Source organism: Melospiza georgiana, chromosome 1, assembly GCF_028018845.1.
Source record: "Melospiza georgiana isolate bMelGeo1 chromosome 1, bMelGeo1.pri, whole genome shotgun sequence".
In the NCBI taxonomy this organism is placed as follows: domain Eukaryota; kingdom Metazoa; phylum Chordata; class Aves; order Passeriformes; family Passerellidae; genus Melospiza; species Melospiza georgiana.
Window position 1 is genome coordinate 149,189,289 of NC_080430.1, and position 27,080 is coordinate 149,216,368.

At 39.4% G+C, this 27,080-nt stretch overlaps 1 protein-coding gene across 3 annotated transcripts in view; it reads right to left on the bottom strand.

Moving 5' to 3' along the window:
* FAM135B (family with sequence similarity 135 member B) overlaps positions 1-27,080 on the bottom strand; it is a 205,910-nt gene that overhangs the window by 126,340 nt on the left and 52,490 nt on the right. For all 3 annotated transcript variants that reach the window (XM_058037054.1, XM_058036972.1, XM_058036880.1), the window contains exon 2: positions 12,804-12,899. In XM_058037054.1, coding sequence (XP_057893037.1) covers positions 12,804-12,880 — 77 coding nt within the window. In that variant the 5' untranslated portion in view covers positions 12,881-12,899. The remainder of the gene's footprint in view (positions 1-12,803; positions 12,900-27,080) is intronic.

Genomic DNA, 27,080 nt, shown 5'->3' on the forward strand with positions numbered 1-27,080 from the left:
TTTAGAATGCTTACAGAATATGAGGTAGAATTTTTGCAAGCAGAAATAAAATAAAGAATTGATGAATATAATAAGTTTTTATTAGCAAAGGAACAAAACCATTAAGAATTTACAGCCTCTGAAAAAGAAATAGGAAAACTGGTAGCACAGATGGAAGAACTGGAGAATAGAAGTAATGAGGTCTTAGAGACTGTAAGCTGGTTGGAACAACAACTACAAAGAATTAAGAAAGTGTTAAGAGAATTAAAAGAAAATGAAGAAAGATTACAACAGCAACAGTACAATAACCAGATTCAGATGTCTGCTTGCAGTTTAAATTGGATGATACAAAGCATGGTTACCTACAGAAGGCAGCTCTGATTAAGTGCTGAAGGAACTGTTGGAGGCAGAAGAGGAAGCAGGAGTGACAAAAGAGAGATTGCAGCCTTGTTAGAAAAAATAAAACCATATAGAGATAATTTGATCAGTATAAATTGGGAGATGTTACAGCTGAAGTGACAGTTAGAGATGCAGGAAAAGCACAGGATTTCCACCATCACTCAGCTTTGGTCAGGGAATGCACACCTGGAGATGGACCTGGGTGCTCTGGCTTGGCCTGGGTCAGCTGCCACTTCCTCACTCCCCTGCCTCAAAAGAACAGCAAGAGAAATGAAAACAAAAAAATGTTCTTGACTCAAGATGAAGATAGAGCACTTACTATCACAGGGAAAACAGACATGGTTTGGGTAAAATAATTTGTTTATATTTAAAGGCAGAGTAGGCTGACAAACAAAAATAAACCTTTTTCCCTACATAAACTCCTTTTGTGGTTTTTTTTTTTTTTTTTTTTTTTTTTTTGAGACTGAGCCAGCCATATTCTTTGATTCCTGACTGCTCTTCCTGCCTTTTTCCCAGTTTCAACCTTGCTCCTTTCCTTCCCAGCTCCTCCTTTCCCCACAGAGCCCCTCCCTGCTGTCCCTGCTTCCAGTTCCTGCACAGGAACCCTCCAGATTTTATTTTCCAAAAAAATAGCTTCAAGAAACAGATTTGTGATAATATATCTGCATCACATTTCCTTTCCTAACCTTTCTCAAGAAATGGGTCATCTCTATATCTACCCACTCACTCAAACAAAACTCATTGCTAAATGTGGGATTTTACCAATTCACCCATGTTTGTCATTGAAGTGCTGGCAGCATTGAAGGGACACTTCCCCCTCTACCGAGGATGAATACTCTCTTCTAAAAGCACACTCAGTGCTGGCACAAGCCTGACAGCTCTAGAGACGGAAATCCCATTTTCTGCAGAATGGATTCAGCACTAACAACTACACTGAAATCTCTTCACAATGTTTTTTTGTCAATATGACTCCTCAGTCCTTTACAGAAAATCTATACAGAGAGGTGAAAAGAGTTTTCATTCCCAATTGTACCATGAATCTGTCCCCTCTTCTCAAGCTCTGATCTCATCTTGAGCTAATCCCAAAAATATTAATATTAATAGTACAAGAATTCACAAAACCTTGTGTTTCAGAAATTTTGTCCCAGAAGAAATTATTCACAGAGGCAAAAATAGAATCAGAGCAATACTGAACAACACAGCAGCAGAGACAAATGATGATGTATCCACCTGAGCTGCCACCAAACTCTGGAAACACCAAGAGTTTGCAGCCACTTATCTTTGCAGCAGTAAAGCCTCCAAGATGTTTGCAAATCTGCTCTTGGTATGAGGGGAGCTTATTTCCAAAACAGCCAGAAGTGAAACCCACACTTATCTTCTACCAGGATCCATGGAAAAACTCTCTCCATAGAGTCACAGAGTCATAGAATAGCCTAGAATGGAAGTGACCTCAAAAGATAATCCAGTTCAGCCTTTCATGGGAGTGGAAGCCAGGAGATCATCCAGCAGCCTTTTCTAGACCAGTCACATCTAGAAAACCTCCAGAGATGGGGACTCTACAATGACCCAACCCCTGAGGTTGTTCCAGTGAATGATTATTCTCTCTGAAAAAAATTCTTTCTTCTCAGGGATGAAACCTTTTCTGGTGTAAATTGCCCTTTGTCTTCTCCATGTGGCTCCTCATAAAGAGACAGTGTGTCCTCTTCACAGTTACCCTGGAATACTAATTGAGACGCTGTGAGGAGATCCCCCCTGAGCCTTCTCCTCTCCAGGGAGATGAAACCTTCAGTCAGAAGAGATCTCCTGTCATTCCTCAGAGGTCAGGTCTTTGGTTATGTCATCCCAGGGCTAGGACCCTGCCAAACTTCACACAGTTGCTGTTGCCTGCTGTTCCAGCCTGTCCAGGTCCCTCCTGACATCTCCACCTCACCATCACCTTGAATTCCTCAGCCAACACAGTGAGGGTTCAGTCAATCCGTCCATCCAGGTCATTTATGGATTTGCCATCCACCTTAGAGAATGAAAATCTCACTGGCTCCCTTTAACAGTTTCTCTACTATCCTTAATTTTTCAGTGCCTGAACTCAGTGGATTTTGTACCTTGCTGATTTGGCTAGGAAACAATCTTTAAAAATAAAGGATATTATCTGCCACCAGGCTTATCTTGGGATTGGACCATCCTAACAGGCTTGACCATCATCTAAGTTCTGCAGAGTCCTGAAGGAGAGCAGCACATCAAGAATAATCCAGCACTGCTTCCAATGAGGGAAGCATTAGGACCTGAGAATAGGAGGAAATTTTAATGTTGTTTTACTGGCAATATGATAGAATAGAAATTGTTCAGCCTTGAGAAGACAAGGCTCCAGGAGATCTCTTTGCAGCCTTCAGAACCTAAAGGGGGCTTATGAGAGAGTGAGGGATTTTACACACCAGCAGATAGTGACAGGATATGAGACTTTAAACTAAAGAGGAGAGGTTTAGATTAGGTATTATGAAGAAATTATTCACTTAGAGGGTGGTGAAGCCCTGGCACAGGTTGCCCAGAGAAGCTGTGGATGCCCCATCCCTGGAAGTGTCCAAGTCCAGGATTCGAGCAACCTGGTCTAGTGGAAGGTGTCCCTGTGCAGGGCAGTTGCAAAAAGATGAGCTTGAAAGTCCCAAACCATTTTATGATTTTAAATTTTCTTTATAAACTTTTAAGTGATTGAGCTACCCAGGGCTGTTCCTCTCTGAGAATCTTCTCGCCCTGTCCTTTCCTCAAGCTCTAGTGGGTCTATTGCATCAACTTGTCTCTTTCCACTGCTTCACAGAGTTTATCTGGTGAGGAGGACATGTGGGTCCTGGAAATAGCTAAACCAAAGAGATTACTTTAAGCAGGTCAACAAAAAATTGCAAAATAAATTAAAAATCCACAGCTTTCTCAGTATTTGTGGTGGGTTTTGGTTGCAGACAACACTTCAAACAATCACATTTTAAACTGACTTCTCATTTTTTGCCAGACATCCTTATAAAGATTTATCATGCATAGCCAAACAGGAACAAGAGATTACTAAACAACAGTTCATTTTTCAGTTGCATTTTATTTGTAATACCTTTTATTGGCAGATGTTATCCCCACAAATGAATTAATGTTCCACTGTAACAAAGTGGACGTGGATTGATGGAAGAAATTGATTAGTGTTTGTTAATGTACTTTTGTTGCAGCAAGCACATTAAGTAATTAAAGTGCTAAAAGAGATCTTCCCATCCAGACACACAATATACTGAACTCCATTAATGAAGGACAAAGGACAACTGGGTTTGTCATTGCATCTTGAGTGCACCCTGTCTGCAGCATATACACCATATAGCTTAATTACATCCATAGGTTTAAATAGTTCCAAAACCAGTTAATACATGAAGGAAACTCTAAAAGATTACGTGTCTAAAAAAGAAGAATTATTTTGAGTTGACAGCATAAGCCATCTTAAAAGAATCTGATCAAGAGATTGTATGCAGTTTTCCATTCTGAAAATTAGACTTTGGGATATTTTCAGCTGAACACAAAGATAAATGATAAATGATAAGATATTAGGTAAGATATTAGATAAGCTATTAGATAATATATTAGATAGATATTAGACAAGATATAAGATATTAATATCTTATATAGATAAGATATTAGATAAGATATTAATGAAATTTGACTTTGAGATATTTTCAGCTGAACAAAAAGATATCTGATAAATGAAAGTCAGAACAAACCTTTCCCATACACAGTTATATTTTCTACTATCACAGCATCTGAGCATTTGTAATTGCACCCTATAAAGAACAATCTTTATAGTTATATAATAATTCTGAGATATTATTATTACTCCCATGTTTGTAGATAATAGTTGATGAGCTAAAAGGTCATTCAAGCCCACCTCAGGTAATTTCCCAAACTCACTACTCATCCCAACAAATAGCAACATTCAGATACTTATTTCAGTTTTAGTTACATTAAAATGCACCTTACAAAAGTGCAATGAATTGTATGAACAGGATTGCCAAGGGACAGGATTGCTTCAAATATGGAACAGGAAAATAGAGGTAAACCACATCTCCTGGACATAAGGCAGTGCCTCCTCTCTGAAATAATGTGGACATAACAGGGAGAGAAAATACTGGTGTTGGCTTTTTCCTTCATCTAACACTTCTGAGTGCTACTCAGATGTTGGTGATGAGTATCATATAAAAATCTCATACAGAATGGGAATGAAAAAAACTGAAGCTTTTCACCTGGTGTATTTATGTGCATGTTTATGTACATGTTTTTAACTAAAGAGTTTGTAGTTGAGTCTTTGGTAATGTCTATGTTTTATATGCCCATCCTTCCCCTTTCTTTTAAAGCCATATTTCCTGGAGTGAGGCAATTTGACAAGAAAATCTTGTACTATTTACAATAAATCTTTGAATGCTCACAGTTGCTACTGCATGGCAGGTTGTACCCCAAAACTCCAAAAACAATTAGATATGTAACAGTTAAAAAAATGCATTTCAAAAATACTAAATCCAGGTTCCATTAACTTATTAAACAATTCATTGCTGTCAATCAGTGAGAGAGAAGTGGAATGGAAGTGTGTTCTTTGCAAGCCCTTACATAAAAAAAAAATCAAAAAGCCCCAAGCTGGGGCATAAATGTTGCATTTGGCAGGCCAAAACTTAAACCTTTGCCCTTTAACATCTACATACTGTCTCCTCTGCAGAAAGCAAACATCACCACAGTTCAAGTGACATTTACCTTGTTGCCGTGATGACTTTCTGAGTGAATTATGTCAGAAAGTAGCTTCAATCTCACCTTACATGATTTATATTTACACAAAACTATACCTGAGATGTTGACTAGAGTTCCTAGCTCAGAGAGTTACAGATGGGCCCATGTCTGCTGCTGGGAATCACTTAGCTCTCAGCAGTGTAAGCTGTGTAAGGAAGCCTAAACCCTCAGGCTTGTGAAAGGATTTATGTGTATGTGCTGCAACATTTTATTACTTAAGAACAAGTGAAGTGACACAGTTTTAAAGCACTGATCTTAACTAGAACAAGCCAGGAACATGGCATCAGCACAGCCTGTGTCAGGGCAATTATTCTTAACAACAGAGAGTGTCAGACATGAGTGAATGAGAAGGTCTGGTAATAATATAACTATGAAATGCTTCAAAAAACCCACTGTGTTCTTTGAGTGCAATTTTTTAGGGAATGAGAATTCATTCTCCAAGTTTTCGTGTGAGGGTGATTGTCGTGTTTTTATTTCTTCTGGCACTTTTCCTCTCCAAAGCACACTGCAAACAACAGCTAATAGAGGCAGCTGAAGTTACCTGTATTTGGAATTTGTTATCACATTGGTCCTTGCAAGGGAGAAAGTAAAATCCTTTGATTATACTCAAGCTCTGAAATTTGCTGTGCAGAGTCTGGGGAATCTCTGTCCTTAGAAGTTTTCAAGATGAGACTGGACATGGCCTTGAGTAACTGGGTTGGAATTCAATAATTCCTGCTTTAAGCAGGTATTGAGTTGAAGATCACAGAAGTTCCCTTCCAGCATGAACAATTCCCTGACTCTAGGATGAGTATGACCAAAGTCTTCCTCAGCACAGAAACAACACAGAAGCTCTACAACTTCTTTCTGCATTCAGTTTTAGCCCATGAAGTAAACATTGTTTTAGTGATTTATCATCAGGATGATGGTCTCCAGTTGTTCACCTTTTAGCTTACAGCACAAAACAGGTTGACTTGATTATCACTAATATGTGATTTTAGCTGAGCAATGTGGTTTGCTAATAACATTGGGTTCTGTTCTAATAAAATTGGCTTTTTTCAGCAGTATGCAATGCTCTATGCCTTAAGTCTTGATGTCACTCTGTGCAGTTCAACAAGTGTGTCACATCCTGGAGGAGCTCAATTTTCAATGCTGCCCTTAAAGACACAATGGCTGTAAGAATTTATGGGGCTTCTGCCATCAATTCACTGGGGAGACAGAGGGTAAAACATTTAGATCCAAGTGCATCAATGAAGATCACAGCTACTTCTAGAAGACCTATGAACAAAGAGAAGCTACTTTTTTGTATAAAATCTATTGGTTCAAGTAGAAATGCACCTCAAAGACATGCCTGTAGTTTGTTAGATTAATACATTTGATTAGCAGAACTCAAGGGGGATCAAAGTCACTTGGTGATACTCTAGGGGATTACACTTTAAATTTAAGATCTCTGCTTATAGAAATATATTTTTTTTATGAATTGAACTCATAAAAAATAGGAAAGGCAGTGCCAAATTAAACATCAAGAGCTTTGAAGAAAATCTTATAGTAGTCAATTTTTAATGTTACAGATGATAGAATGAACTGTCTTCTAGGTTAATGGCTGATGAGCATTAAAAGCTGGCTAAATCCCAGAAGTTTCATTTTGGTTTTTTCTCCTCTTTTTAACTCTATTTTTTCCCCAAGACTTTAATCTAACATCACAGCTTGCATTTTATTTCCTAGGAGAGTAGATCCCATCTGTTTGCATGACATTCCTCTTGGCTAGCACTGTCTATATGATATATTTTAATGTTTGTCTTCCAGGAGCAAGCAGAATGCCTTCTCTGTCTGTATCCTTACCTTTGATTTATGAATTTTCCTGGTGTGTACAAAGCTTTCTACCTGGATGCCAGAGCATCTATACCAAACTGTTCTCTCTGTAACTATCACCACCTTTTATCTTTGGATCAGAAATTGCTTTGCAATTTCAGCATTTACTAATCCTTCAAAATGTCTTTCTTAAGTCCCAGTTGTTTATTTTCTGCAGGTAGGGAAAACCAGAGACTATCCTAACAAGACCTGGATCAGAAAGAGAGATAGGAACAGAATGCATTGATTCCCTAGAACACACTAAATTTTTTTCCTCTGCTGTGCCTATGAATAAAGACCAATTTGCTGAATGTTGTGCAGTGTGCACTTTTAAGTAAGCTGTTTTAATGACTAGTTATCACACTAGTGTTCATGACCAAGAGAGAAACAGTTGCTATCCCATGTGTGAGGGGTGGCTGAAGCAAACTGAGCACATTCTTTCTCAACATATGACTCAGTCAGCTCATGTTGTGTGACATGGGTGCCAAATGGGAGCAGAACAAGTGGTGAGGCTGGATCATATGGGTTGAGGAATGGCAAGACGACATTTGGAGTTCTCAGAAGCTCTCAAATTGCTGTAGCATTTCTGGGCTCTCCAACATGTGTTTGTTCCAAGTCACTGTGTTGTCCAGAATTTTCCCTCTGACATTGCACAGGCCTGGTTTTTACTCTGTGTTAATGATTGCTGGGAACAGAGTGTGGGAAACAATCACAAACCAGCATGTAAGACATTATCTCAAGGCCTTGAGCAGTGTCTATCCAGGCAGGCCCTTTATTTCTGAATTTGTACTAATTCTGTGATACTGCCTTGGTTAGACAACTTCTTAGGAGAGGTGAAGCTGGCCTCTAACTCAGTTGACTGTAGGTGACCAAGTGACACAGAACAGCTACCTAATGTATTTAGGGTTGGGTAAACCAAAGTATTGTTCATTTGAAGGAGAAAGATAATTTCCAGATACAAAAGCACCCTACTTTCCACTGACCAATCAATTACCTGTCAGTGGAGTTTGCTGAGATGCTGCTCTTCCCCTGCAGAACAGCCTCACCTCTGAGGCTCCACTCCATTTATTTTCAGTGTTTCCCCCCTACCACTGGCACAGGACTCCCCAGCTCTCTTCAGCAGACACAGAGTGCCTAGAAATTAAAGCTGACTATACTCATTAACCAATGAGAAAATGGTCTTCACCAGCTGTCATGGCAATAACCCATCAATCATGATTTTCATGAAGTTGCCATTTGCTACACTTCAGGACACTGACCTTTAGTTTCATGCACACCTGCACTGCAGCTACTTTTTGACTTTAGATTTGTGCTAAACTAAGCTCCATCTTGTCAGTTCAGTGCAGCAGGTTCTCAAATATCACTGCATGACCATGGCTGACTCCTGAGGGGTTTTTTGCTTTCTCTTTTTTATGCCTTTTTTTTTCTTTTTTTCTTTTTGTTTTTTAGAATATTGGATGATGTCTTAAAGTGAAAATACTGTCACCATGGCAAGAAAAAAGTCAGTTCTGTCAATGCATCTGTTCCAAGGGACAGCACTCATTATTCTAAAAAGGTATCACTTTCATCACTTTACAACACTTACAAGCCCTCTTCCTTTTATTTCCCCCCCCCCTTTTTTTTCATTTATAATAAAGAGAATTCATGCATCATAAATGCACTAGGTAAGTATTTTCAAAATGACAGATTTACAGTCCAAAAAAGTGATTGGTATTTCATTACAGGTGAGAAGTCTGAAGAAATGCATATTTTTATGAACAAAGTAACAAGATTTACTTCTGTCCTACACTTTCAAACTATATGATGATATATATATTCTGACATTGTCCCTCAAAGGCTCTGAGTAATAAGGTCTGAAGCTCTGAACACAATGTGTATTTTTCAGGTACTCATCTGATGAGGGAGGCACTGATGGATTGCTGAACCCCAGTTTGTTGGGAAAAGGAGCTGCTGCATTCTGTCCCTAAAGGAATGACTTCATGCCTAAGTACACTGAAGCCCAGGTGTCCATCTGGTAGTTAACAGGGATGTTTTGCCACTCAAAAGCTTAGCCTATTAAGTCAGAGGGCCTTCTTTCCAGCAGCTCTGAATGCTATTGATCCCTGGTCTGGTCCTTGTAGGGTTTTGCAAGCTCTGAAACCACTCTTCTCCAGGGCAATGGTGCCTCCATTTTAGAAGAAACTGGACTTCATTTTTCCACTCATTTTTAATCACCACCACCCCTCACATACAAAAACCACCCGTGTAAGTGTCAGACACTTACAAATTGCAGCCTGGAATTTGAGGATTGAGAAGACTCATAAGCAGTGGATTCAGCCCTGTGATCAGTGACCAGTTGCTTACCTTGGTCCTAGTTTTATAATACATCATTGCCAGAATCCTACCACAGCTCAGCCACTATTTCAGCTTCTTTATGCCCTCTCTTTCCTCACAAACTCCAAATATTACTCACCCTGTGGATGCAGTAATTGTGGAGTTATTTTTTTTTTTTCCTCAGTCAAATGGATTTTGAAAAGCTTTAAGAAAAAAAGGTGCAGAAAGATTGCTTCTGACAGAACCAGACAAATCAATTAATTGATCTCCGGCAGTCAGGGATAATTTTATTTCCTACTCTATTAAGGAAAATCAGAATCAGTTAGCTAATTTCACTAGAGAAAATGTCACCAGTTATTAAGCAGCACATGATAGAAAGAATTAAAGATGGAAAGCTCAAAAATGTTTTTCCTTACAGAAATTGCATTACTTATTTCTCAACCTTTAGAACTCTGGCATCAAGCAGCATTGAAAATCCTTTGGTTTGACCAAAAAAAAGGTTTTCTTCCCCTGTACCAGCACCTACAGCATTTAACCTTTGATGTCTATAAATACTGACACGGTTATATTTGTGCTGCAGAAGAAGATATATTTAACAGTAACTGACCAAACTACCTGCAACACATAATTTACTGACTGTTCCTGATATACATTTACCAAAAACATAAAATCATGACAAATGTTCATCAAAAAAAAAAAAGGCCTGATTTTTGTATAACTATTCATATAGGTAAAGAAACATTATTCAAATAGCACAAGTTGTAGTTCAAATAGTTTAAGGAGCTTCCATTTCTCATGGGGAGTAGAAGTGACAACTGGCTGTGCATGCATATAGATTTCAAAATAGCATTCAGTAAAATCAAAAATAGAACAGGGCCATTACCAGCAGCCTAACACTCTAAAGCACTTTGTGACTTATGGACAGCAGATCATGTCCTTAATCAAGCTTGATTAACTGTCACCCAATGGTTCCAGAAGGGCTGATTCTTCCTAAATCATCTTGATTTATTCATTCCTTTATTTGAGTGGAGTGCTCTTCTTGAAAAGACTCGTGGTTGGCACAGCCACACTCTCCCAAAGGGCAATGCTTTCAGAAGGGCTGTTAGCCAAGACTGAGTGGTTTGGGAAATATTGCCCTTATTTAGAAAGCTGCCAAGTTCCAAATCAGAAATTTCAGCCTTGTCAGTTAGGCATACAGGAGTATGACTATTTGTATTTGTGGGCATATTCAGAGGTTTTATTATGAATTTTTTGTTTTGTTTTTGTACCAATATATTAGGAGGAAAAATAGATTCTATAAATTATTATTAAGGCTCTTCATTTTTGTTCATGCTTTTGAGGTAAAAAAAAAAAACACAGCATGTTGGGTTCCCACAGAAAATAAGATGAATTTCAATTTCTCTGCTTTTCTGATAGACAACACTTCATAAATCACCTTTCTGACCTTCATCAGGACAGAATGATATTGATTCAATTTACAAGTCACTCAGAGAAGAAAAATGTTAGTTAAATAGAAAATACACATCATTCTCAATTCTTTCACACTCTCATCTGTGGAGACCATGTAAATCCAAGATATCTTAGATGTCTATAGCCAATATCAACAATGGCAATATAAAAATGTCAAAATTAAAAGTGTCCCCAAGTTAAAATGGAATTTGGCAAGTTCAACCACTCTTTCTTTTCACATGTTCATGCTACAGTGAAAGGGCTGAGCAGATGAAGTCAGCCAGAGGATAGTGACCAGCAAATATGAGACACAAGGGTTTTGCTGGAAATGCAAGGGTTAAAACGATGGAAGGAAAGCAAATGTAATATTGTGCAGGATACACTGAAACAAAAATTATTGCAAACAACTTAATGCAGTATAACCTATAGTATCATGTGTTTGGAATACTAATCAGTAAAGCAAGGTAAGTACCAGTGGGGAAAAAAGCAAAGGTAATTAGGAACTCATTAGTGTGACAGCTGAATATATTATCTGTGTTAGTGCTAGGCTTACCCCCACACCAGAGATTTGATCTGACTGTCAAAGCCAAGGAAAGCATTTTACAGAAGTGAATGCAAAATCAGACCAATACAAGAAAAAAATAGGCAGGTCATCACACTGGAACATGGAAAGATTCCTGGCTAACCTCTGAACATCCTTTTGTCTAAGTCCAAAAAGTCACATAGCCCGCAGATGGGAGTGGATTTTCAGTTGTGAGGAAGATCAAAGACATTACAGTGATCACCAGAAACCAAGGGGGAAAAAAAAATCCATAGTTAGATTTTCCTTCTGTTATCATAAGGACCAGAATGCGCATGAGATTTTTTTAATAGCTTGGATAAACCAAACAGCTCAAGCATAGAGGTTTCTTTTTCAGTTTGACACCAGTATTTGACATAGTCAGAATACTCTCTAACATAAACTTGGTGGATATTCTCTTGGAGGGAGCAACAGAATGACAGATGCCAGCTGTTAAAACCAAATAAAGCTGTGTTTCCTTCATTCAAGTTCCCAGCATTTTTCCCACACAGTTCATCAAAGTAAATCAAATAACAAAATGCTTCTATACTGATGGAAACAGCTCTACCTAATCCATCCCAATACCTGAAATAATTCCCTGGTTTTTCTAGGGGAAATGGTGCTTGAGACAGACAAATCAGCTGTGAACCACCCCAGTGCCAAGCTAAGGCTTGAAAGAGAATATTTAATGTTCTGTAAACATTAGTTGAGGTAGGTGAAAGAAAATAGTATTCCTCTAGACCCACTGTTTTCCATGAAGTACATTATTTTGACCTGAGTGTCCTGGTCTCTCCCAAAAGTGCTTCTTTGTTTATTTTTTTTTCTGAAGAATACCTGTGGGGTACAATATGCAAGCTGAGCAACAATTCACACCTGGTCAGGCTTCTTCATAGCCATCAGGATTTTAAAAATCTACTAGGAAGAGTGGTGCAAAAATAATTGAGGCAAAAGTTTAACTAGACCAAAGCTGTACATCTTCTAATTTATGGAGATGTGAAAAATCAGTGTGGCCACCAGAAGCAGAGCTTTAGACAAATATGAGTATTCATTTTCCCTTCTGAAATGGTGGGATTCAGCTAACTTTCATTAAAAGAATGTAGTCATTGGATTTATGGCCCTAAAATCAAATTGATTGCATTATAATTCAATGCAGCAATCATTTACCACAGAGACTCAAAATCAGTCCAGAAGCATTTAAAACAGCCATTGTACTTATATCTGAACAAGAGCTTAAAATAATTTGGAGCATAACAACATTGTATTGCAAAAACAAGTCAGTCAGTCTGAGTTTATAGTGAAAGTAATGTACATTGATCTTCCTTGACAGCAATGAAAGCCCAATGACATCCTTCTCTGCCCTGGAGATTGCATGAAATATAACTGCACTTGGCAGAAAAGAACCTGTTTTGCAATTTAACTCTTTTCTGTAGGCTGCTCCTCCGCTGTCAGCTGCATATTAATGGAAACATCAACTCACCCCCTCTGGAAGAGGTCCACATTATGGAATTTGTGTAGCTCCACAGAAAACTCGACCGTTCCCTGAACCTCAGACATGGTTTTTTCAGGTCATCACCTAAATAACACATATATAAAGACATTTTTAAACGTTTGAAGTATTTTACTTAACAAACCCATGAATGGATGATTTCATTTTAGTCAGCATTGTGGGGTCCATGCAAAGCTTGAAATCGACTGATATCAGTTGGAATCTTTCCAATGACATCATTTGGCTCCATCTTCAGGAAAACTCGCTAAAAGCCAGATCAAAGCAGTAATTAAGAGAGGTAAGAAGTCTAATTAAGCCTGAGGACAGAATGATAATATTATGAAAAGTATAAGAAGCAAAAAGTAAATAACATATTATGTGCAAGAATCTCAAAGCAAATTTTAATTAACTCTCTTGCTTCTCTTGTATGGGAAATTGATTTTTTTTTCTTCTCATTTTATGAAATGGCAGATTTCCAGGGTCAGCACAGCTCATTTCTGTAAAAGCACAGGCCAAAAAGACAGGAACCCTAGATAGATGAGTGCAGAATTCAGATTTCTCGTTTTTTTGACCCCTCCTATGACTTAAATAAAGTCCCAGAAGGGAAGGTTCTGAGGGAATATGAATAATTTAAATATTAATGAATGGAAGATATTCTTTTAAAGAAAATGCTGACAGTCATGGCCCCTAATAGGCCACAACAGTCAGATCAAGATTTTGAAGCATTACAGCCATTTACACAGTACATCTCATGTGCTTATTGAATCACAGAATAATTCAGGTTGGAAGGGACTTCAGGAGGTCATGCCTCACTCAAGGAAGTAAGTTTCCAAACCAGCTCTATTTAATACACAAGTGTACATCCTTAACATTTCCCTAATTATAGCAGAGGCAATCCAAGGACTTTTACAGCTTTTGGACAGATTTTCAATTATTTTTTGCCCTTCCTTTCTTCCCCCATCTCCTCCTCTGCAAATGTACTGCTGGCAATCTGCCAAGCTGCCTGGAAATTTTCTGTAGAATCAATAAGAGGATAAAGATTAAATTTTTTTCATTAACACATTCAGAAGCAAGATTTTAGTTGTTGTTTGACAGCAGCCAAGTGCAGTCTCTGAGGAAGACCCATGTCAGGGTCTTAACAATTCCCCTTTCTAAGACATACAGGGCATTAAAGGGATATGTAGCTCAGATGCAAAATGAAACATTTCTCCAGAGGTGCTAATCAATAATTTTCATGGCACTCATAGATTTTACTGTGTCCTTTAATGAAGCAGGAGTGAAGAGGATTTTGATACATGAAGTCCTTATATAAGCATTAGGCTTTAGATTTCTCAAGGCTTGCTCCTGATTAGTAATTTTCCAACTGACTGGCTTATTACACTGATTATTTTAAACTAAGGTTTTTTTCTGGCTATCCTTTCAAGCATTACAGTTTCTCAAAAAGATCTCATTCCAGAGCTAAAAGGTTATTAATTTTTCATTCACCATCCTCAGACTTCGGAATGGCAATAATGTGATGTAAAATATATGTAATATATGTCTATAACTGTGAGAAAGAAAAATAAAATTGCTAAGCTACACATCTGATATGCCTCTGAGGTAAGGAACTGTGTCAGGCCATGATTTGGGTGTGCTGAAGGTATATTTAGACTCTAGAAATTGCCAGAGAATCACAGAATAAACTAGGTTGGAAAAGACCCTTGAGATCACCAAGTCCAACCCGTGCCCTTGCACCTCCTTGTCAACCAGAACAAGGCCCTGAGTGCCACATCCAGTCTCTGCTCAAACACCTCCAGGGACAGTGACTCCATCACCTCCCTGGGCAGCCGTTCCAATGCCCAACCACTCTTTCTTCCTAAAATCCAGCCTAAACCTCCCCCAGTGCAGCTTAAGACTGTGTCCCCTTGTCCTGCTGCTGCCGCCTGGGAGAAGAGACTGATCCCCACCTGCTGCATCCTCCTGTGGGGAGCTGTGGAGTGATGAGATCACCCGGAGCCTCCTTTTCTCCAGGCTAAATGTCAGAACCCAGGACATTCCTCTGGCTGCCCTGGAGGACTCGAGACCCTGGCAAGGGGCTCAGAGGCCTTGGCACGGAGTCAAAGACACCTGTGCCTTCAATTTTAACCCATGGAAACAATTACCAACTTTATGTGAGGATTTGCAAGCCACAAGGGTTTGGGTAGAATGTTAGTAAATTTATCACAGGGTAAAAATGTAGAATTTTGGGGGTTTTAGAATGGGGGTTCAAGAGGCAAGATGGAGGAATCTGGGCTTGTCCTTTCTCCTTCTTCTTCTTCTTGTCCTCCATCTTCTGCTGAATTGGTGACACTTTTGGATTGGTTTAGAGACAAAATGTCTAACATAGGTGACAGGTATTGGAAAATTATTGTAAATAAAGTAGATGTAGTTTTTAATATAAAAAAGATATACTGGGGGTGGCCAGTGTGCCACAAACCAACCTGCCAGACAAGCCTCAGCAGGTCAGGACTGTATTAGATAAGAAAAAAATAAACAACCTTGAAAAGCAGAACCGACGCATCTTGGCTTCTTCTTCGGTCTCGGGGCTGGGAAAAAGAGATTTTGTGACACCTTGGGGTCATCTCGACACCAGAGACCTCAAGAGCTAAACACCCCCAGCTCCCTCAGATGCTGAGTATTGCACTTCGGCCATAATAATCCCCTGTACCGATACAAGCTGGGGATGGAGTGGCTGGATAGTGCCCAGGTGGAAAGGGACCTGGGGGTGCTGGCTGACAGTCGATTGAATATGAGCCAGCAGTGTGCCCAGGTAGCCAAGAGGGCCAATGCCATCCTGGCCAGTATCAGAAATGGAGTGGCCAGCAGGAGCAGGGAGGTCATTCTTCCCCTGTACTCGGCACTGGTGAGGCCTCACTTAGAGTATTGCATCCAGTTCTGGGCCCCTCACTTTAGGAGGGACGTCGAGTTACTTGAGCGTGTCCAGAGGAGAGCAACGAAACTAATAAAGGGCTTGGAACACAAGCCATATGAAGAGCGACTGAGGGAGCTGGGGTTGTTCAGCCTGGAGAAAAGGAGACTAAGGGGTGACCTCATCACTCTCTACAACTTCCTGAAGGGTGGCTGTAGTGAGCTGGGGGTCGGCCTCTTTCTCCGGGCGACAACGGATAGAACAAGAGGACACAGTCTCAAGTTGCGTCAAGGTAGATGTAAGTTAGAAGTAAGAAGGAAATACTTCACAGAAAGAGTGGTCAGAAACTGGAATCATTTACCCAGTGAGGTGGTGGAGGCATCATCCCTTGAAGAATTTAAAAAAAGACTGGATGTGGCACTTGCTGCCATGATCTAGTTGAACAGTTAGAACATCGGCTGGACTAGATGATCTTATAGGTCTCTTCCAGTCTTGAAAATTCTGTGATTCTGTGATTCCTCATAGGATTTGTGTTCCAGACCCTTTACCAGCCTTGCTGCCCTTCTCTGGACCTGCTCCAGCACCTCAACATCCTTCCTAAACTGAGGGGTCCAGAACCGGACACAGCACTCCAGCTACAGCTGCGTAGCACTACTACAGTACTACTAAGCAGTGCTGAGTACAGGGGATTAAAAGTAATACTTTTTGTTTCCTTTGTCCCCCATTTCAACAGGGATGAAACTCATATTTTGTCCTTTTGCTTTTTGGCGCAGATTGAGAAGGTGTACACAGTTTGTAAGTCATGGATATGACATATCCACCAGGTTGTGTGTGAGTGCCTGTGTGTGATAGTACTGCCTGAGTCAAAGAGCAGACTGTGGGGGAAGCTAGTAGGAAACCATGCAAACCACAAAGCAATACTCTGACAAGGTATTTAGTCTTGAGGAGAGTGCTAATTAAAAGAATTGCCTCTGGCAATACATCTGCATGTTGGGCTGAGGCATATTTCCCTAGACCAAAAGCTCAGGATCAAAGGAAACTCCATGCTTTTGAAGACACCAGTGTAAAGAGGAGAGGTGTGAATGGATGGCCAGCCAGTTTAGCCCAGTACCAATATTGTCAAAGACAGAAATGATGATGTGAAGTTACGATTAACTAAAGTATAGGAAAAATTTAATAGATGGAAATATGCACATCAGTCTTCTCTGTATTTGCAGTGTATTTTTCAAGCTTTACACCTCTTTAAAACAAATACAGAAGTCATCCCAAAAACAAAAAACAACAAGCAAACAAAAAAAACCCTGTTTCTGTAATTTTATTTCCCTCACTGATCACCAGAATTAAAGTGCAAGCACCTCCCACACCAGTTAGAACTTCCAACCACCCCAGCAGCACACCAGAAAATCAGATCCAGAATCAGACACAGATTTACGTCTCCAGCACTAGAGCCTGGTACTTCAGGGAGCATCTCACAAGTATGAAAAGGGCCTCTGGTGCTCCTTATTTTCAGGCACTTAGCAAGGTTCAAAGAATCCTGCTAAGACACATGGGTATAATTCTTCAACTCAAGAAGCTAGGAAATCTGACAAAATAGCTGCAGGCACCACCGGATCAAGAAAATATTAAGTAATTAAAATGATGCACTAATTTTTAACTTTTGTACCAGGTGCCTGCTTAAAGGAACCTTATCATAACCTTCCAAAATGCAGGGCTCATGAAGGACCTCTGATCAACCCTTGTGTGGGACAACCTTGGGTTATAAATAGAGCAATAGCTGCTAAAAATAATACTGAAATTTGCCATGACATCACTATTGTAAAGACAACAGGGAATGCTGCCAGTATTGAAGTATCATCAGTTATCTAATAAGCAGTTTAAAGAAAAATATAGAGGTCATATTTGGGAAGGCTTTAGTGTATTTGGATTTCTGAAATGTCTGCTTCTATATCAAGCTCCTTGCATTTTTCAGAAGAGACCTTAAGACAACATTAATAAATATCAATGCAAAGCTAATAAAGTAACATGGGAAGTGTTTTGGCCATCTGCTCCTGTGAAAGCAGTGCCATGGTCACCCTGGTCACCCCAAAGCACTGGATGGCTTCAGATGGCACTGCCACTGTCCCTGGCTGTGCTGTGCTGTCCTACACGCACCAGTGGCACGAGTCAGGCCACCAATCTGAGAGTTTGTCCTTCCAGCTGGGGTTGGTGTCCTAGCAAGGGACAGGAAATTTCAATTGTCATTTCACTTAGAGAAAGGACACATCAACTGAAAATCAGAATCCTTTATACAAATAAAGACTATGAAAATCTATATATTTAAAGACTGGAGACTGTCTCACTTGCATTTTTAAAGAAAGGCTGGATTTTATTCCCCACATCCCCACTGCTGTCAGTGGAAATACCTTCTGGAGACTGTTCAAGAAATTATATTGGCTAAATGCAACCTTTTTAATTTACAGTATTTGTACTTGATGGCATTTTAGGGATCCAGTCACCTGAGCAAGCCTCTGCCAGGAAGAGATTAGTTGATTATGTACCACAGACACCACTGTTAAAGACCTTGGAGATAAAAATGAATCTGACAATTACCCACTGGAACAGCAATCACTGACACCCCAAACAAAGGGAGCTAGGGAAGGTGAGATGGGAAGTGAGCACATTGGATAGAAGGACAAGCCACTCTATAATCTGATAGTTTATAGTTTATAGACCTAGCCTTTGAACAATTACATCCAAGCAAAAAAAAAAAAAAAAAAAAAAAAAACAACCAAAAAAGAAAACAAAACCAACATATTTTTTTAAACATAAACTACTTTTTTTTGTTTGTTTGTTTGTTTTTTTTGTGGTTTTACCATTCTTAAGCATCTCTATTACAGAAACAAGTTTAAAAAAGATTTAAAAAAAAGGAAAAATACACAAAAGAAAAAAGAATGAAATATTGTGTGACCAATGACTCATGAATTCAGAAGCATTCATTTAGGAGAATACAGCTACCTTTCAAGAAACACAGCCCATACTATCTGCAGGATATCACCACTGTCCTTACTGGTTTGAAAGCATCTTTTATTTTATTGTGATTTTTTGCAGAAGCTGGATTTTGTTTCAGGCTAGTCATTTATATCCTTTTTTTTTTAATTTATTAGGAATTCCTTGATTAAATGAATAAAGTCACAGCGACATGACTTTATTCTCCTTTCCACTAATGACTTCACTCACTGTACTTCTAAGCAAGAAAAGTAAGAGGAATACAATACAAGGAGGACTGTAAACATCCACATGCTCTGAGATGAGAGGATTAGAAGATGCAAACTCATTAGAACAAATCTCTTTTTCATTGTTGTTTTCCTTTTTAATTGCTCACTTTCCTGCAGCTGAACTGGATCCCAGTCCTTAGGACAGTGACTGCATCTCAATAGGCTTGCCTGAGCATACATTAATTTCCTGAGACAAAGCAGTCACAAATGTCAGTAAGTCCTTCCACTACAATGCTGTCATTAGCTGTTCTCCACTTTACAGAACTTGTCAGCTTTTCCTGCCAGCACATCAGCAAAATGAGAGAGGTGAGCTCTTCACCTTCAAGGTGATGTCAAACATTAGCACCTAATTTTGTTAAAATAAATCAAGCCAGTATTTCTCTTCTAAGATTTGGGTGGCAATAAGACATTTCCTTTACACTTTAAAAGAAGCCAATCTAAGTGGACCACTAAAGATACAAAAAGTGACAAGGCTTGTCAATGCCATCAGTAGCCAAGTTTACCACTTGATCACAAGACCATTTGTATTTTATCTCTCTTCCTAAATGTCCTGATGTGTCATCGACCCATTGAGCTATAAATAGCTCACCCATAGGTTCCAAATCCAGATCCACCAGAGCCATTTCAGTTCTAGCAGCCTGCTCCACCTGCCCATTGTTGTCATGTTCTTCAGTGTCACAAGTGCTAGATACATGAGCATGTGCCCTCTGGCCAGTCCATGACCCTACCCACATTTCCCAGGCACTCAGGATTTCCAGTCTGAGCCTGTTGCTTTATCAGTGAAACCACTTAGTGCATGAAAACATCAGTTTGAATGTCCAGCTGAACCCAGAAAACAGAGATGGAAAAATCACCTGTGCTTCAGCATCAACTGCCTCTGAAGAGGCTCAAATTCCTTCATAAGTTGCTAATATTTCTTTCTCAATTAGAGTGTAACAGGCTTTAGATCCCCCAAATTCCCTGTTTCTAGACCCTAGAGGCCAGCCTAGATTCTCCCCAGGCTCTTTTGGCCAGATGTTCCAGATGGAGCCATTAGCCCTGTCTGGGTTATAAAGCACATTTTTTACATCTTGTCATGTCTGGACTGGCCCAAATCATCACCCATTTAGTTTGCTCAAATGTTTGCTGCTGCTCAGCACCCCTTTTAAAGTGTTTCTTCTTAGGAAGAAAAAAGGGAGTTGGCACCTCTTTTAAAGTCTTTCTTCTTAGAAAATAGCGAGGAAGACTATAACCAGTGTAGATCAGACTATAACCTGGAGCATTCATTCTCCAAAAATCCATGACACCTAAGAAATCTTGTGCCTCTGTTTTGTTGGTTGTTATTTGATTATTTCATATCCTTGAGATATGAAAACATCTACCTTGCTATTTTAGTCATAAAATTTGAATTTTCATGTGCAGGTCCATTTACCATACTTTGTTTTATAGCAAAAATAGGTTTCAAAATGATCTGGATTATTCTCTTCTCAGACACTTTCTCTTGCTGTGCTGCCCCACAAAATGATGTCACCAATGTACTGCAGGTGTTGGGAATATACATCTTGTTCCAGTGCAGTCTGTATCAATCCACAACAAATGGTAGGATTATGTTTCCACCTTTGGAATAGTAAATTCCAGCTGTACTGGATAGGCCTCCATGTGAAAGCAAACTGTTCCACACCAAGGAGTCTCAATTGTCACATTCTCAGAGTGGTCTGCCCTGTTCACCAACAGTTGGTGCCTCTGTGTCTGTCCAGCCCATTGTCAGCTGGCTGTGGGTGTATGATAAATCTCATTAAAAAAATCTCTCAGTGCATGTCATGAAAAATTTCACCACATGGACTGTGTGCACCAGAATTCACCCTCGTCTCTGGATTCAAGTCATTAGGGATCACCTCCAACATAGCTGATTTCCTCAGATCCTGGATTATCTCCTTCCATGGATTTCCATTTCCTTTGAGACTTTGCAAGTCTTTCCTTGAGGAAAACTGGATAAAGCCTGTTCCTGCCAAAGAATGAGGCTCCTTGTTAATTGCCTCCATAGGAGGGTACCAGAAGTACAATCATGCCTTCAAGTAGGAGTCCAAATATCAGATTAAACTCAAGATCAGTGTTTTAGTAACAAACCTCCCCGGCAAAACACCACTAATCACTGCAAAGCACAGCAAACTGCAAAGCCAACACCAATCTGCTAAAAAAAAAAAAAACCAAAAAAAACCCCAACAAACAAACAAACAAAAACGAGTACGGCACAGATGACAGAAATGGATATCAAGAACAGATTAATCAATATTGTGATCCACAAATGTAAACATATATATAATTTCTGGTACAGTCTTAGCAATCTATCATTTCAAGCTCTTAGAGCTCCAAAGGTGCTAAAAAGAAGTGTTGTAATTTAAGCCCAGCTGGCAAATAAGAAACACACAAGTCATTCACTTAGCCCCAGCAGGATGTGGGGAAGAGACCTAAAAGAGTAAAAGTGAGGAAACTTGTGTGTTGTGACAAGAATGGTTAATTATTCAAATATAATATTAGAAAAAAAAATAGTAATAGGAGTTTTAAAAAACAAAATTAAAAAAAAAAAAAAAGTTAAACAATACCCAAGAAAGAAAAATTATACAAATGAAAACAATTCCCCACCACCAACTGACCAGTGTCCAGCCAGCCCCTGAGCAGCAGCCCCAGAACATCTTTCCCCCTAGTCTATCTGCTGTGGAGGATGAAATATAGTCTGGATTCTCCCTCCGGTCAGCTGGGGGCAGCTGTCCTGGCTCTGTCCCCTCCCTACCCCTTGTGCACCCCCAGCCTCCTCACTGGTGGGGTGGTGTAAAAGGCAGAAAATCCTTTACTCTGTGTAAGCTCTGCTCAGCAGGGATGTAAACATCCCTGTGTTATCAACACAGCCCCATGCCAGCTACCATGAAGAAAATTAACTCTCTCCCAGCTAAAACCAGCACAAGGGACACAGTACATGCACAGTTAGACTCATTGATCATCAAAGTTTTTTCCAACCTAAATGATTCTATGATTTTATCATGTAAAACTCAGCCTAAAGACTTGTTAGTCTTGCTGGACTTTTGAGTCACCGGATGTTTGTGATTTTCTATTTGTTCTCAAGTGTATAACAATTAAGACTTCAGTCTCAAGTCCTCCCTGGAAATCAAGTTATTTTCCACCATGAGAAACCTTCTAATGCTCTCTTAGTCATGGAAATGTCAGGAATTCCTTTGTAAGGTCTCCAATCTTTACAACCACCTAACATTATCCAGCATAATTTACAGAATGAGATAGCATCACAGATAATCCCTTGCAGCTCTTTTGATAAGGTTTTTAGGTTTCCAGTCTGCTGTAATCCTTTGCATTTTTTCTCCAGTATTGAAACCAAAGTAAAGATCTGTGATACAGGTACAAGGCACAAAACAAATACAAGGCATATAATCTTGCTCAGTCACATCTGTGAAACATGCTTTTTATCCAGTGCATAAACATTTAGCTGGGTTTAAAACTATAAAGATGAATTTATTTTTTATACTCCAAAGAGCTAACTCACTTTGGATGCAAGCCCTATATTGGAGAATAATCTTCCAATATCACAAAAAAAAAGTTTGCTGTTTAATATTCTCAGGAAAATCAATATTCAAATTTTTTTCAGATGCATTAGACATATGTTCACAGAGTGTAACACCATGAGTCACTTTTCCCAAGGTTCATTGATTGCTACCACTGAAATGTAATGAGTTAGAGAAACAAATATTAAAAGATCCTTTAAAAAATTACTCATAGCCCAAAGAGTACTCAGAATGGATCACATAAGAAAGTAGCTGTGTTATTTTTATGTGTGTTTTTCTGCATTTACAAACTCCAATGTGATTTGTCTTTTACCATTACAACTGGAATTCACAAAGTACCAGCAGTATAATTTCACTGGGGGTAGATGCCCATTCAACCTCCAGCAACAAAATTAGTGTTAAGATTAAAATCACTTGAACCCGACAGCTGAGAACTTTCACTCAAGATCAATAGCTTAAAATTTATGGACCACATGGAGTAAAAACAGACATTAACTACAGGATCCAAAGAAAATCACTCAGGAAAACAAGTCAACAACTTACTTCAATTCCTTTCACACTCTGTTTGTGAGGCCAATCTACACTGGACATTTTGCACAGGTCACCAGGTCCAAGAAGGCTGAGAAGCAAGTCTAGATTATACCTTCCATAAACTGGTAATTTCATGGGTATTTAGAGGAATAAATCTACTAAGAGAAAAACCCAAAACCATCAGGTTGTTCCAGAGGATTTTAGGGCAGAACTCAAGAGGGACTGAATAAATGTCAGGTGCCAGTAGGCTGCTCTTGTGAGATATAAAGCCTTTGAGCTATTACACAGGATTAAATGTGAACACAGCTGTGCAAATTTAGGTCAGAGCATTCCCCAAAAATAAAAAAAGAAAGAATGAAGAGCAGCTTCGATTTGTCCTCTGTTAGCACGTGCCTGTCAGTGCTTAGTTCAGCTCAGCAAAAAACACTCTCTGCTTACACCAGTTAATAATAACCTACTGTTGGTATTGTGCAAAAACTGAAGCAGCAGGAGAAATTCAGACAGAAGAGGAAGAAGAGCACAACAGAAGGAAAAAGGAGATAATGCAAACTTTCCCCTGGACTACCTTCTCACTGCTACATAATCCTCTCTTCTTCATGCCTTCCCTACCTGTTCCTTCTCTGACTTATTTTCCTTCTTTATGGCCTTCAAAAGAAAAAGACATCTTAAAATTTTATGCACAACTGAGAGCTTAAATTAAGACTCCTCAGAACACCATCATCTTCAATCTTCAGCAGTTTTTGTGTCTTATTCCCACTGTTCACCTCAGTCTTTTTTTCTCATCTTCCTGTTGTCAGTCTTAGAAACACAAAATGCATCAAAAGGCAGCAAGTTATTTGAAGCCTATTTAGGACACTCAGACAGAATTATCCATCATTCTCACATTTGACTGAGCTCTTCTTCCCTGTAAAGGGAGATATATTCTTCTCAGTCTGGGCTTTTTTGTTGGTTTCATATAGGAAATAAGGGCTCTTTAAGGGACTGACCTTATTTTCTTCTCATGTACTGACAGAAGAGCCCCACAATTTATTTTTATAATTATTTATTTTAAAGCTCTAGTCCAGTTCATACATGACTGAAGTAAAAACTGCTTGGACATACATCTATATGAAGTCTTTGGAATCAGAATGTTTGGCCACATTCAAAACTTTGGCAACAGCTAAAGGTCAATTCTGTCTTCTAAATTCTGAATGTTACAGCCACTTGACCAAGATCCTCCTTGTAAAAAGTCCTCTAATATGTTCTGTAGGGCTGCAAAGGAGAGGTAAGAAGAGTGGGATGCATCCTCTTGCAAGAGATATGGGGCAGCCTGATGCAGGAGTGAAGGAGCTCTCTGCTTTGGAGCACAAACTGTTATGTTAATAGAGACATCACCAAAGAATCCAGGTAAGAAACAGAGGAGCTTGAACATCAGCCTGATGCTACAAACTAGTCACAGCTAATAAACAAGTGACAGCTATGACAGGGAAAGCCTGCTGAGTTATATGTTTTCTTGGCACTGTTTTGACTGCATTTCCATTTCTGGTCATGAAAAATTTTATGGCACTGTCTAACTGTGCTGTAAACTCAACTGTCCTTGTCAGACCTTTAATGCTTATTTTGCATTTTGCATGATCAAATTCACTGCAGAGTTTCTTGGACAAGGTACAGTCTCCTTCAGATGTTCTGAGGATGTTCTAAGTGAGCACATACTTCACATTAACTGCATTGATTATCCTTGTTTGTGAAAAATTTAAAGCACAGACACTTGCCCATGAGATTCATCTCACTAACTATAAATGCCTTCATATGTATGAGGTGTTTTTAGCCTCACTGTAGTCAGTGGAGATATAGAAAATGCATTCAACAGGGTTAATGTCACCATTTCTGGCTTCCAAGGGAGCTGAAAGCAACTTTCCTAGGTGCAGACATATGAGCCAAGTCCACATCTAGTTAGATGAATGCCAGTCATAGCCAAATTCCACACATAAGCAGGATTTTGAATGTGTGTGCAGAATCAGTCATGGAAAGGGTGAGAGAGGTAGCAGGTATGTATCTCTATATATACATTTGTACCTTAGGTTGGACTTGATGATCTTGGAGGTCTTTTCTAACCCTAATGATTCTATGATTCTTATATGTGCTTAAAAGGAAAAAGGAAAAAAAAAAAAGCAAATCCCTAAAACTTGATAACTCAGTGTTTTCCTTTCTTTGCCTGAAAACATTTTGCCTTCTATCATACACGTAGACATCCAGCTGGAATCAACAGTCAGATTATCACTGGATGGAAAGGTGCTCAGCACTCAGGAGATAGGAAATGTCAAAGATAAGGCTGGCCATGGAGTCTCCATTATCTCCTTACTTAATGCACATGGATCAGGTTATGATCAGACAATGATCAAAGCCACTTCTGTCTCTTGCAGTGTTCAGGACATGCATGGTCTGGGAATTAATCTGGATGTTACAGGTGACATTTGTTTTGGCTTTTCAGACTTCAAAAGACATCTTAGAAGGGAGATAGAATATTGTCAAAAAGAGACGACTTTGCTGATCCAAGAAAATCTGTGCATATTTAACAAGTCAGGTTCTCTGTTGTCTTGTTCTCTTGAAACAAGTTTTGAGCAAAATAAAGGCTCTTAATGCAGCCTGTTATATTCAATAAAATTATCTCAAGTTGCTGGAAATAAAACACTGTCAGCAGATGTTTTATTTCATGTGGAGTCAGTGGAGTTATTGATGTTTGTGAGGAGTGACTGAACTGTTTGCAGTGCTGGACCAAAAGAGAACAGCACAACAAGAGGTGTTGTACCCTCACACACTGAACAAGAGCAGAATTCAGAGCTCTGGAAATCTGACAGGCAGTTGTGGTTCAATTACCATCACCAGAAATGCTCAAAGGCTGGGACAGGGTGGGGAAATGTCCCTGGAAATGTTCAAGGCCAGGCTGGATGGGGCTTGGAGCAACCTGGGATAGTGGAAGGTGTCCCTGCCCATGGCACAGGGGTGGGACTAGATCATCTTTAAGGTCCCTTCCAGTGCAAGTCATTCTATGATTCTAAAAAGATAAGGATGTTGGTGAGAAAACTTTGACAGAGAGAGGTGGTCAGAGTAGCATCCACAGAACCAGGGTCTTGGTATTACTGGAAAAGTGAATATTTGCAATACTGAAATTAATACAATATGGCTTTACTTTCAGGCTCACCAAAAAAAAAAAGTTAAAACCAACTTTTTCATCACTGTCCTCAGTTGTAAAATATTTAATAAATTGTGCACAAACTTTGAGGCAGACATTTATTACAAGGGCCATTGAGTACAATAGTAAGTAAAGAAGCTGCAGACCATTTTCCATCATAACAGCTCTTTGGGTAGGCAGTAACTATTGAACTGGGATGCAATTAAGGGAGGAACAGGTGCTGTTTTAGAGCAGTGTGGTTTAAGTACAGGCAATAAAATATGCAGAGCCTTAATCAGAATTTTGACTAGTTTTAAGTGCTTGGGGCCGTGTTGATATAAATAACTGCATCAGGTTCTCCTAAAGAGCAAGAGCTAAATTAAGTGGTTTACAAACAGAAGAAAAGGCTGATTTATTGGTCATGACACTGCTTGATCTGTGACAAAAATAGAAAGGGCCAACTGTGCCACTGCTAGACATGAAGCCAACACAACAGGGCCTGAGGTACAGCTGCTGAATACAGCAAGGCCAGACGAGTCTATCAAAACAACAGGAAATAAATTTATTTCTCAAATTCAGCCCAGCAGCTTGGCAAACTCCTCCAGAAGGTTTTGTGCAGCAAGTTTGCCTCACAGAAGGGCTGTATTTTTTTCTGAAGGCCATGACTCTTATTCCAGCTGCAGAACAGCTCTCCCTCAGGCTGTGCCTGTCATGCTAAAAGGATGCTGCTCTCCGGGTGCTGAGGTCCCTTCTCAAATGAGTAAAGGCTGGCAGAAGTCATGGTGAGCTTTTGAGGTGCAGCTGGACATGGAGATGGACTTCCTTTTAGAATACTTGGGTCACTGGCAACCCATTAATTGTTGAAAATTCCTGATTCTCCACAGCACCTCAGTG